The sequence below is a fragment of the Harpia harpyja genome, chromosome 1 (genome assembly GCF_026419915.1).
Source record: "Harpia harpyja isolate bHarHar1 chromosome 1, bHarHar1 primary haplotype, whole genome shotgun sequence".
Lineage (NCBI taxonomy): Eukaryota > Metazoa > Chordata > Aves > Accipitriformes > Accipitridae > Harpia > Harpia harpyja.
Window position 1 is genome coordinate 102,134,651 of NC_068940.1, and position 13,663 is coordinate 102,148,313.

The 13,663-nt window shown below is 39.9% G+C and overlaps 1 protein-coding gene across 6 annotated transcripts in view; it reads left to right on the forward strand.

The window, feature by feature from the left end:
• The window catches only part of XYLB (xylulokinase), a 100,026-nt gene that overhangs the window by 55,141 nt on the left and 31,222 nt on the right, over window positions 1-13,663 (forward strand). The window contains exon 16 of one of the 6 annotated variants that reach the window (XM_052807400.1): window positions 10,743-10,807. The exons of the other annotated variants lie outside the window; for them this stretch is intronic. Within the exon in view, the coding sequence (XP_052663360.1) occupies window positions 10,743-10,792 (50 nt within the window). The 3' untranslated portion in view covers window positions 10,793-10,807. Of the gene's footprint in view, window positions 1-10,742; window positions 10,808-13,663 lie in introns of those variants that run through there. 6 annotated transcript variants of the gene reach the window in all.

Consider the following 13,663-nt stretch of genomic DNA (forward strand, 5'->3'; position numbering starts at 1 on the left):
GACATTTCCAGATCCTTAGTGGATACCAGCTCATCCAAATCCCACACTGTATTGAGAAATGATTCCCTTACTCCCTTCCGTGTTTTCTGAAAATTGTAATGCTCATTCAGTTTGCCAAGATATGGAGCATATACTAGTGCACTTCCCTTGTTGCCTAGAAAGAAAATAGCTGATGTTTTAGTATCCTCATGTGCTGAAATGTCATATTCTTCAGCTGAAGTGCAGTGTTTCCTCCTCTTCCTTCTTGCCAAATCCATTTTGTGTTTTTACACATTAACCTCTTCCTGACATAGTGCCACTCGTGCATGAAAAGACCAAGTGCTTCTAGGTTGCAAGCGTAGCAGTTGTCTAATATGTTAGGCTTGACAAGGATTCAAAGGAAATACACAAGTTTATGAATGTTATTAATAATTCTAATAAATAATCCCGGGGAAGTTATTTTGGAATGCATATTTTAGTGAAAAGGCTGTCTTTAAAGCCTCTGAAACTGGTGTTTAAATTACATAGGTGTCCTGCTATTCTGATCTTAATGGCAGAAATTATTTTACCTTGAGACACACTTGGTTCATATCCATAAGTATTCATGGGTTTACATACATACAAATACATGCACTTCCTTGACTTGTCAGTTTAGTGGCACCTCCTCCCTCACACTTGTGTAAGTCTTGTAGGCTCTTTAAAAAAAAAAAAAAAAGAAAAAAAAAAGAAAGTTTCCTGTGTTCTTTCACTTGGCATTACTGGTTCAGACAGCCAATCCTGAAATGCTTCTGTCTGCTTTAAAAGTTCACAGAAAATTTAGAAGGCAAACAAAAATCAAGAGAGAACACACTTTCTGCAGGATCAGTGGTGGAAACTGCAATTGCTTCTTTACTTGCAGAACAGGTTCTGCACAAACAGCAGCAGTGAAAGCTTTCCTACTCTTCAATCCCACCTCTGACTTAAGAAAGCACCTTTAGAAGAAAATGTATGTATTTTTATATAAATGGGCTTTATCTCTAGTCCAGCCAGATTTTTTGGGGTCTAGATTTAAATACAGACATTATCATCTCATTGACTTGTTGATGCTAGTGATGCTACTTGTGTTTAAGCATGCTCTGAAGGGGTTTCCTAAGTTCCTAGCTTTAATTTTTCACCTCCTCCTGAGAGCCAGCAAGAAAACTGAGTCATGTCATTTGTGACCTAGTGTGTTCTTAGTAATTCCTGGCAGAAGTCCCTTTAAACAGGGGCATGTGGCTTCAGCCAAGTTTCTCAGAACAGAGAGCTATTAGCAGAGACCTCCAGTGTGTTAGTCACTGTGAATATAAACTTGAGAAAGGTCTTATGATATAATGAGAAAAGGCTAAAGAGGTGAGCTGTGCATCACACTACTTCATCCAATGTACACCTAATCCCGTGTTACACATTCAACTCTATCTCCAGGCTTATCCTCTGATATGATGATGAGAAGCTCATGCATGTGACTTGAATAAATCATGTAAGTTGCATGTTAAACAGAGGAATAGTCTGTCGGGAGCCTCATCAAATTCAATAAGGAAAAACATCAAGTCTTGCACCTGGGGCACATAAACTCCCTGCATTGATAAGAATCTGGGGGGAAGTTCTGCTGAAAAGGACGTGGGAGATCTAGCTAAAAATGAGCCAGCCATGTGTCCTTGCAGCAAGGAAGGCTGACAGTGTACAGGCTGTACTGACAGGAGCATAGCCGGGCAACTGAAGGAAGTGAATTATGGTCCTTGATTCAGCAGCCCATTAGATCACATCTGGAGTATTGCACCTGGTTTGGGGCCCCTTAATGTAAGAAATGCACTGATAAACTGGACCAAGTGCTGTGGACCGCCACCAAGATGCTTGGAGGCTGGAGGACCTGCCCTGAGCAGAGAGGCTGGGGGAGCTGGGCTAGTTGAGCCTGGAGAGGAGGAGGCTTCAGGGGGACGTAATGGCAGCCTGCTGAGGTGCTCTTTGCTGAGGTGCACAGCAGAAGAATGCGAGGCAACGTCCATAAATCGTTAGATGAGAGTTTCTAATGGGTTATACAAAAGCAAATTTTCACAGGGAGGAATATAAATATAAAGCATTTTATTAGCGGGCTCTTGGTAACTGGAGGTCTTGAAACCTTGCCACAGAAATGTAGCAAGACAAGGCTCATTTTATGTTGTTCTCCTTCTGAATAAGGTGGCATGTTGACCTAGTTCTGTCACTCTGCAGTCACGAGCCAATTGGATCCCTCAGCTGCCACCCCATCTCATTTTGCCTCGTTTGGACAGATAGAGCTAATTACAGTAGGTACTCTATCCAAATTTTTACGGTTTAATTTACAGCATGATGAACAGAGTCAGTGATGGAGATGCAACCAAGGAAGTGGAGGGATGCTCTGACCTTGTCACTCAGATGGATGTGGAGACATACTGCTCTTTTCCCAGATGGCTTTTGAGTTTTACAGAAAGTCAGTGACATGTTTAATTACTTCTGACAAATAGAGAATGCTTTCTCTTTTAGCTGTATTGTGTTATGCCCTTCATGACAGTGGAAAAAGGCAAAGCAGCATCTTGACCAGCCACCCTTTGAGTAGGATGTTATGGACTGAAAGTCTCAGGGTTGAAGTACAGGCTTTCAGCTTCCCTTGACTCTTGGTGCTGTCAGGATTAGAAATGTCTGATGCAAGAAAGTGCTTGGGTACCTCTGAGGTCAATGGAACTTAAATGCGTGCCCAAATAATGTTCTGCAAAGAGATGTTTTCTCAGCAATTAAGATGTAGTTTACCTGCTATATGGCATTTGATAACTCTTGTTAAACAGAGAAGATTAATTTGAAATTGCATTAGGATGTGGAAAAAAAGGTCAAGATTGTTGCAGTCTCAAGAATTATGATAAATATATTTAAGGTTGTAAGAATTTTGTCTTCTCATTACTTTTAAAACAAACACATTGAGAGGGGGAAATGGCTATACTTGGAAATTTAGAGCTGGTACAATCAAATGTCTGTTTGCAAGATTTGAAGGTGCCTTATTTGTTGGCTTGATGGTGAATTTTTTAAACACTCAATGTAAAATACTTCCATGTATTTTGTGATAGGGAAATGAAAAATGTGCAAGGTGTGTCTTCCCCACTGAAAATTCTTTTGGACCACCTCTGGTTTGACCTGATTTGCAGGCTTTCATTCAAAAGTGGCAGAGAATTAAGGGGAGGTTCTTTCAAGAGCGCTTAAGGCTGAAATAGTTTTTGTGCTGTCGGTGAAGGTAAGAATGGCTATCCTGAGTCAGGCCGAAGGGCCATCTAGGCTAGAGTCTTCCTCTGACAGTGGCCAGTCTCTGATACCAAGCAAGGCTTGAACAGCTATTATATTCTCCCAGTCTGCACCAGTCTGCAGTTTAGCAACTTCCCGAGCCTGAGGTTTTTTTATTTAACAGTTGTTGACGGACTTTTTCCCATGAACCTCTCTAATCACTTTTTAAAAGCATGTAGGTTTTTGGCACCTATGGTATCCTGTAGCACTGAGCACTTCAGCTGAGCTGTGCATTGTGTGAGAAATCCCTATTTCTGGTTTGTGTTGAGCATGTCACCTGATAATTTGATTTGCTTCTTGGTAGGTTTTGTACTATGAGAAACAGTGAACAATTATTCTGTATTTATCTTCTCCTTGACTGCTTGTGCTTTGCTGGCCTCCCCCGGTATGCCTTTAGCCATTTCTTTTCTTGGCTGAAGAATTGTAATCAAGACTTACGTCTCATTGGAAGCTGTCCCACACCTTTGATCAACCTTGTTGTGCCTCTCTATATTGTTTCCATTTTTATTATGTTCTTTTTGAGATGTAGGACCAGTGCTGCACTGAGTATTCAAGCAGACACTAACCTTTTATTTAAAAGGTGGCATGATACTGTTTCTGGTTTTATTCCTTATATAAAAATTTTAGTGTACTTGCTTTTTCAATTTTTGAGTAGTGATCTGATATTTTCATGAAATTACTAAAATTTGCCACGTTTTACTCAAAGATAATACTTCAGAGCCTGTTGGGTGTGCAAATTTAGGTCTGTTCTTTCCATGTACATCAACATTGAATGTAATCAACATTGAATTTCATCTGCCATTTTGCTTCTTATCCTGTCTCTATCATGAGAAAAATCTGTAACACCTCGGGGTTGGCTTTCTTGTCTCATTCTCTGCCCTTTCCCACATTACTTGTGATCACCTTTCACTAGTGAAAACCCATCACTTACTCCTACTGTTTCATGTCTTTTTTAAAAATGATCATTAATTTGTAACACCACTTCCATTCTTGTCCTTTGGCAGTATTCTTTCTACAAGAATCTTTGGTGAAGGACCTTGTCAAAAAACCTGTTGGAAATCCATGTTTATGCTTGTGTAAAGCAATTGAGTCAGAGACTCCTTTTCAGATCTGTCTGGCAGGACTTTCCATTACAAAAGGCACCGAGTCTTCCCCATTAAATCACATTTGTCAAAGTATCTAATGATTCTGATTTTGCAGTGCTTCCTGCTGATTAGCTGAGTATGGATCTCAGTTATTGAAAGCTCCCCATGTCCAGGTGGGAGCCCATTTTGATAACTGGCATCGTGTTTGTCACTAACATGCCTCTGGTACTAAGACAGATTTAAGCAAGAGGTTGTATTTTCCACAATTTGGCACTTCATCTATACACAACTTTTGCATGGGTAACATAGGATTTGTTCTAAAACATCCCTTGTTGATGCCTCAGTCTGGAACAGGCCCTCCAACGCATCCCAAATTCTTAATTGTCCTTGAACAGTCTCAGTGGTAGTTATGAGTATTCTAGGCTTTTGGCTGCTGCCTTTAATTTCTTTTTAATGTGCTTTGTCCTTTTTATGTTATTCCACTTTGCTGAAATTATGTATTTTTGCTGTGGATTGATTATTTATTTTAATTGATTGACATTTCATAGATCAATTTATCTTAATAGAATCATAGAATAGTTTGGGTTGGAAGGGACCTTTAAAGGTCATCTAGTCCAACCACCCTGCAATGAGCAGGGAGATCTTCAACTAGATCAGGTTGCTCAGAGCCCCGTCCAACCTGGCCTTGAATGTTTCCAGGGATGGGGCATCTACCACCTCTCTGGGCAACCTGTTCCAGTGTTTCACCACCCTCATCGTAAAACATTTCTTCCTTAAATCTAGTCTAAGTCTGCCTTCTTTTAGTTTAAAACCATTGCCCCTTGTCCTATCGCGACAGGCCCTACTAAAAAGGTTGTCCCCATCTTTCTCACAAGCCCCCTTTAAGTACTGAAAGGTTGCAATAAGGTGTTCCCAGAGCTTTCTCTGCTCCAGGCTGAACAACCTCAACTTAATACTTCATGGTAACTGTTACAGAGTGGTTCTTCAGTAGTAACTTTCTGAACCCATGTGTTTTCTGCTTAAGATACCACAGGTCAGAAGTTGCTGCTTTTTTTCTAGGGTTCTTGAGGAGTTGTAGCATAAAGCATATTCAAGTATGATGTTTACCCTAACTCATATAGAGATAACTGTAGTATCTCATTGTTACTGTATTGTCTGTCCAGGCAGTCTCTCCGATCTCTTTGTGTGTGTTTTACTCATTGTCGTCGTTCTGGACAAGTGGTCTGTTGTATGGTCCCAATATTGATGTGGTATTCAAACCATATGGATTATGTTACAAGTTGGTACAATTAACTTGCTTGTCTGCTCTGACTTCTGGTTTTCATGAATGTACAGCAACACTCACTGCTGTGGTTTTCCTATATCTTTGCAACATAATTTGTTCTTTTATTTTATAGCATGTAACGATTGTCTGCCTTTCACCAGTATGCTGCTTCTGTCAATATCGTCATTGAAAGCTAGACATTTTTAGGTTTTCTATCTTATTTTTTAGATTTCTAGTATCAGTATAGCAGCACTTCCACACTTGGCTCAGTAGCTTATTTTTTGTGCTATGATTAAAATGGAATTATTACTTCTTTGTGGTTTCTTGTTCAGATTTATTAATGTCTGCCCTATCTTTTATTTATAGATACAAAGTTTTAATGATTTCAGCCCTAGAAAATGTGTCATGTCCATTTGTGCCAGCCTTACTGCACTTCTTAGATTAAACATTCTCCTGTAACATTATTAATTGTAAATGCCAGTAGTCTGGTACCAGCTTGATTTAGATGAAAACCATCTTTCCTGTATAAGCAGCCTTTCTTCCAAAAGCTTCTGCAGTTCCTACTGAATCAAAATTTAATAGTAAAAGCTCACATTTGTGAGAAGAGTGTTATGCCAGCGTGGAGTTTTTTTGAAAATCATAACCGAAAGATTTAATAGACTTTATTGATGGAAAGAGATTTGTTAGAATAGATAAAATGTTTGTTTTACTGTAAATCTGTGGATACTGAAAATGCGGAGTGGTAGTTGCCAAAGCAATAGGCATTCAGGTATTGGCTATGACTTTGGAAGGACTAAGCTATAAAAGATTATTTTCTTCTACCTTTGAGTTGGCACAAGACATTCAGAATCCTCAGCAGAGGGGAGAATCAGGCTAATAAAGGTGGATGCATGGTGTACGGGTAGGATTTGGTTGTAGGAGTTTGAAAGTTGAAGACAGTAAGCTAAGCAGCTTAACATCTTCAGAATAAGAGGGAGTGAAGCTTGTAAGTGCGTCAAGCTGTTTGCTTAGATCTAGACTAAGGAGCTTAAGTAGCTTATAACACCACAAGCTCACTAGCTCCGGAGGAAGGGACTTACAAGCTGTGCAACAGCTATACTTCAAAGGCCTTACAAGTCCCACTGATGAAGCCTGCAGGGCTTCTAGAGAGCATGTCAAGTAAATCTGTCTGTCTGTGCCTCTGCAGTATCCAAGTGCTTCCTTTTGTTTCCTCCTTATAAAGTTATGGGCAACTCTCCTCCCTGGAGTTATCACAATGTTAAATACCAGGCATTTTAAAATAAGGAGGTTCTCAAAATTAATTTAGGCATGTCCTTTATACATATTCTGTCCTCCTTTTCCTCACTAAAAACCCATACTATTATGTATGCTAGGATGTACCATTGTTTTCTGATGAAATGTTGTATGAGGAACTTGAAAAGGATGAAGAGCCCCTTGCCTTTATAGTGAGGGATAGAAATTTATCTCAACTGTATAGCTGTAAATTAGCTATCTTTGGGGTCTTCATCTTTAAATGTGTTTGTTTCTTGTTGAAGTCTTTAAGACTAGATCATCACAAGTTGTGAAGTTGTACTGTATTGCTATGGTCCCATCCAATTCCCATTGAAATCAGTTGGCTTACTTGGGTTCAAAGGCTCCTGCAGAGATGGCTACATTCACAAACTTTTGCTCTACAAAATAACTGTCATGTCCTCAAGAGTGTAATTACTTACTAGTCAAAAAATTACCTTCATAATGGTGCTTTCTTGGGTAATTTTGTCATCTTGAGCTTGTTCTGTCCTGACTTAATCAAGTCTACTGAAGATGCACTTCAAATTACAGGCATATGAGCAGTTTTCTGTTTTGCTCTGACTCCTTGTTCCCTAAGTATTTGGTTCCTATATTTCGAAGTAGATTCTTACATGTGGTTTAGTATTTTTGTCTGTACAGACTGAAACATGATGATGAAAAATGGATCTTTGTAAATTAATATCTTGCAGAGTTTAGGCTGATTTTGCAAAGTAGTTTTTCAGGGTATTTTACACTCTTTACAGTTACATGTAATAAGTTATACTAAGAGTAGTTAAAAACACAGTATGGGTGAGGATGGAAAGGACCTCTGAAGATCGTCTGGTCAGAGCAGGGCCAACTGGAGGAGGTGGCCCAGGACTGTGTCCAGTTGGGTTTTGAATATCTCCAAGGATGGAGGTTCCACAACCTCTCTGGCAAACCTGCTGCAGTATTTGATCACCTGTACAATTTAAAAAAAAAAAAAAAAAAAGTTTATGTTTAAAAGGAATTTTCTTTATTTCAATTTGTGCCCTTTGCCTCTTGTTCTGTCACTGGATGGCACTGAGAAGAATCTGGCTTTGTTGTCTTACTCTCCCACATCAAATATTTATGCACAAGATCCCGCATGAGCCTTGTCTTCTCCAGGCTGAACAGTCCCAGCTCTCTCAGCCTTTCCGTGTATGCTAGGTGTTCCAGTCCCTTAATCATCTTCATGGCCCTTCACTGGACTCAGTCCAGTATGTCCATGTCTCTCTTGTACTCTCTTGCCCAGAGCTGGACCCAGCACTACCGGTGTGTATCACGTGCTGAGCAGTGCTCCCTCAACCTGCTAGTAATGTTCTTTTTAATGCAACCCAGGATGCTGTTGGCTGCCTTTGCTGCAAGGACACATAGCTAGATCATGTTTACCTTGCTGTACAGCAGGTTCCTCAGGTCTTTTTCTCCTAAGCTGCTTTACAGCTCATGGCCTCCAGACAGTCAGCCCTCAGCCTGTAGTGGTGCATGGGCTGTTTTCTTCCAAGGTGCAGGACTTTGTATTTCCATTTATTGAACTTGATGAGGTTTCTGGCGGTCCATTCCTCCAGCCTGTTGGGGTCCTGCTGATGGCAGCACAACCCTCTTGTGTATCAGCACTCCTCTTGGTTTTGTATCATCTGCAAACTTGCTGAGGATACAGTCTGTCCCATCATTTAGGTCATTAATGTTGAACAGTATCAGACCAGTATTGACCCTTGGAGTATACCACTAGTGAGTTGTCTCCAGCTGGACTTTGTACCACCGATCACAACCTTTAAGTCCAGCAGTTCAGCCAATTTTCAGTCCACCTCACTGTCCACCTATCTAATCTGTACTTCTGTTTGTCAATGAAGATATTGTGGGAGACAGTGTCAAAAGGCTTGCTAAAATTTAGATGAACAATGTCCACTGCTTTCTGCTCATCCACCAAACCAGTCATCTCATCTTAGAAGGCCATGCTGACTAATGCCAGTCACCTTTCTATCCTTCATATGTTTGGAATGGTTTCCAGGAGGTTTTGTTCAATCTTCCTAAGGATCAAGGTGAGCCTGACTGGCCTGTAGTTCCCAGTATCCTCCTCCTTGCCGTTGTTGAAGATAGGAGTGACGTTTGCTTTCTTCCAGTCCTCAGGAGCCTCCCCAAATCGCTGTGACCTTTCAAAGGTAATGAATAGTGGTCTCTCTCAATGATACCAGCCAACTGCCTCAGCACTCATGGGTGCATCCTGTGAGGTCCCATGGACTTCTGTACGTCCAGTTTATATAAATGTTCCCTAACCTGGTCTGTTCCGTTGAGGGTAAGCCTTCCCTGCTCTGGGCTTTCCTCCTTACTGCAGGGACCTGGCATTCCTGAAAGCGAATCTTAGCAGTAAAGAGTGAGGCAAAGATGGCATCGAGAACTTTGGTCCTTTATCACCAGGTCCCATTAGTTTGCAGTCATATGCTATAGATCTTGGTCTGTATGTGTGTGTAAGCGTGTTTACGCGTGGGCTCATTTCCAAGCAAACAAGCCTGAGGTTTGTGCTGATTTCCCAGACAAGCTTTTCCTGTTCATGGCTCAGGATGTCAGCCAACTGCCCCAGTGAGCCAGCGATTCAATTGCAGGGGAAGTTCAGCTTGGGTAAAACAAAGACAGCCGTACACGTTTTTCTTCTGATTTTTAATTGCTTCCATCTCTGTATCTGAAGCATTTTTCTTAAAAATACTTCATTTTGCAGGTGTAGCCTTACGGACTTTCTCTCATCATAGCTTTTCTTATCATTTGCAGCCATTAGAGAGTTCAAAATACTTTTGGCAGGGGAGTTAACACAGGTGCCCTGGAGCAACTCCCATTGGGATAATTGCATTCTTTTTACTTAAAGTCCCCTTTTTGTCAGCCGTTATCTTAGGGTTCATTTCATGTCATGAGTTGTTGTGCTGTGCTGTGCTGTCTGGCAGAGAGGGTTGTATTTCACTGCAGACTTGTAGGGCTGAAACTTTTGTATGCAAAGTAATTTTTTTTTTTTTTTTTTGATCCTGGAAGGACAATCCAATAAACCATTTTCTTTCTTATTGGAAATTGAAATAATGCTGCTTTTTTTGGATGGAGAGAAGCATACAGGCTGGATTTTGATGTCTCATTGATCTTAAAGCAAAGCCTTGGCTCTAGTTCACAATGAAAAGGTGGTGCGATTTAGATGCTGCTTTGACACTCAGGAGACTTGGCCTGCAGTCCTAGTTCATCTAGGTGAATATCTTCACTGTATCTTTTTCTCACATCTGAAATCAGGATGATGATAATTCCTATCTGTTAAGGGCACTCTGAGGATGAATTGACTATTATTAGACTGGGATTATAAACTCTCTCAGTCGTTATATGGGAAATGAGATTCAGGCCCAGAGATTTCTTTTTTGTGGTTAATTCTCAGATGAAAGATCTGCTAAGGACCCTGTACACCAACATGTACAGGGGTCTAGACCAGGGTCACTGAAGTTTTCAGGTTCACAGTGGTTTATACGCACCTTGGATGAGATGCTTGTATACAAGTAGAGGAGAATAAACCAGTTTGACACTCAATTCTGGAGAGCAGCAATTGTTGCTTCTGCTGAAAGCTTTTGTAGCATATGGTTTGGATTTCTGCATGATAGGAGAATGGAAGGTGTGGGTTAGGGCTCCCATTGTTTCTTCTGGGAATTCGTGGAAGGAAATAGCAGGTGATAGGCCATATAGCCTTTGCATGGTGAACATGATGTCTCTGATATGTCAGATCTCTGAGACATGTAGTGCACAGGAGGCCAGGGCACATTTGGTAAATCTTAATGCATTTTGTATTCCTCTCTTTTCAGCCAGTCAAAATTTGAGCTCAAAAAAGAAAACAAGAAAGCAGAAATCTTAACATATGGCAACCCTAATTACAGGGGTAATGTTGTTTTTCTTTTTTTTTTTTTTTTTTTTCACCTTCAAACTCATTGCAGTCATACTGACCTTAGTGCTCTTTCCTTTCCTATGGTGCATTCAGCTATCCCCATGAAAAGTTTGCTTTCCTGAGCAGGGAGACTGAGTAAGCATGTACAGCCAAATACCTGTATTTTTGTTTCATAAGAACAGATGTGCTTTCAAAATTTCTTTTCAAACTGTCTCATAAAGTCACATTTCAGGGGGTTTTGTGAAGAAACATGAAGGATGCCTCTCCTTTTGGAGACTGAGATCCCTTTTCTGACTGATAGCAGAAATGAGTCTTGAACCTAGATTTGACATAAATCAAGCCATTGTCTTTGCTATTGGGTTTAGAGTCAGTCTAAACTGACTTCTGCTTGGGGCTATTCTGCTTCTTATGAAATATTCACCAGTCCAGAGAGACAGTGTGACTTTGTATAACTTGATGGTGAAGGAAAATTTGTGGGATAAAGCAGACCCTGGTTCAGGTTCTGTTCCTGTTCTAAATCAGGTGATTTACATCCTAAGTGAGTCCATAGGCAGCAAGGTGATAGTGTTTATCTGCTCTCTTTCTGGTTTTCTTCTGTTGCACGTTTTCTGTCATGGCCTTGAAAAACTCTTTGATTAGCTGTTGTGGTCCAATAAAAAATATCTTGCAGAAAAATCCTTGACCAGCTCTCTCAGAATTAGTAAGTTATGAATTATAGAACAAGGGTGCCAATATGTTCTAGGTAATAGTACATAGGGTTTCCTATTTTATTTAATAAGTCTTTGCTAAAGTCAGCATCTCTATTTAGATCCTTGGCTTGTTTGCAGCTGCTATATTCCTACTTTGCATATGACAATGTAAGAAGACTTTCTCATGACCAGAGCTTTGTTTTTCCCTTTTCGTGTGATTCTCCATAATTTAGATAGCTTGACAGTGTGTCTTAGTGGATTTTTAATTTTGCAGAAGTTAAGTCGATTTGCTTTTGAAAAATTAACCAGTCCGTACCCTTGAAAAGTCATTGCATCTGTTATTACCTCCACATGTGATAAGTTTAAGAAAATGATTAGCAAAGGTGTCACTCATTTCTGCATGCTGTATATCACATCGGACTTGCTGTGAAGTAGTGAACCATATTAAAGCTGTGAAATCAGTCCTGCTCTACAGGGACTACAACCAGCTGCACCAATTTTACTACTTTTTTCCCTTGCAGATTCAGGAATGATTGGAATGGAGTTTGACAGTTTATTTACAGATTTGCTGTGACTGACAAGATGCCAGAGGGGAAATGTTTGTACTCCCTGAAGAAAGTTTTTGGTAACTAAGGCTAAATATCTGACAGACAGAATTCTGTTACAAAGCAGAGTGTGATCAACAGTTGTGTTACTGCAGTATTCAGTGCATCTTTTAATTTAAAATACAGCTAAAAATACAGAACTAAATCCAGCATTTGCCTTGATGTTAAGTGTCCGTACAGAAGAGAAGATGTGCGGCACTGGTGAATTCAAGCCTTCCAGTCCAATCCTGATCTCTCATCCCTATAAGAAATTAGGGAAAGGAAGATGAAAAACACTCACATGCCGCCTTTTTTCCTCTTGGTCACCGATTTTTCAAACTTAAAATTTGTAGGTTCCATAAATTTTTCAATATGGGACTGGACCTCTTACATGGTAAATTCAAGTCTCCTTGACAACCGACCTGCTTCTCTTACCTTATGGGCTGCCAAGAGTTCACGAACCATGCATTGAAAACTTATGTCCATGTATGCGATGTTAAGGTTCGTTGCAGTTTAACCTTGAAATGAATAAATAAAATTAATCTTGTTTTCCTCTTACATTCATCCCTTGGCTTTGAAACTAGGGCAAATGGGCTTTTTCTTTTTCATGATCATGTCATTCTGTTTCTGATTGTCAGTGTAAATCTGCAATAACCTGACTAATGTATCCTCCTTGTGTATAAAAATCTGTCTTATACAATGATACTTTGAAAACAGAAACCTTTTGGAAGAAGATGCATGAGCTATATACTGTATTATATACAATATATGGGTAGTAATATAATACTCTGTATTCCCAGAAATAGTATTTGATTAGGAAAGTATTTTTTGTTCATTAATAGCTCTTTGTTCATTTAAAAGGCACAGAAGCTTTTGTACATTGAAAAGGTTAATTATACTCGGAGTAAAGGTACTTGAATAAATTGTGTGTTTTATGGGTAGCAGAGGTTGAAGGTGGGCAGATTTGTCTAGCAGAGAGAAAAAATACATTTTTATTAGATTGTTAGGTGTTAAGAAGTGCTGCCAACTAGCCAAATGTAATCTGAGTATTCATGAGCAAGAGGTACGAATATGTTGTAGGGGACAGAAAATACACACCTGGGTGCCTGTGTCCTTACTTGCATTTAAGCCAGTCCTACTGGTTATGTCTAGTAGCACAGATTTTACTAGGGTTAATTTTTTTCTTAATTTTTTTTTGATGATGTTCTGGCTGGATTGGTAATCTACTGTAGACTGGATTCTTTGCTGTATATTTTTGTTATAGTAAGACTATGCATCAAGAAAGAGATATAGAGCACTGTTAGCGAAGAATAAATGAGCAAAGGCAAAACGAGCCTTTCTCAGTCATGATCTTCTAGTGAAGTATGTCCCTTTTTAATATTGATATGTGAGGTATGACTTACAGAAAGACCTGAATACACTGTGTTGTACCACAACTCTAAGGAAGATTTCTCTGGCTCTCTGGTTATTAGATCATCAGGCTGAGCCCACCTGCCCAGTGATGGGGTTCTTCCGATGCAGTCTTTACTGTGGATACAACAGGGTTGATGGGTGAATTCTTACTTGTG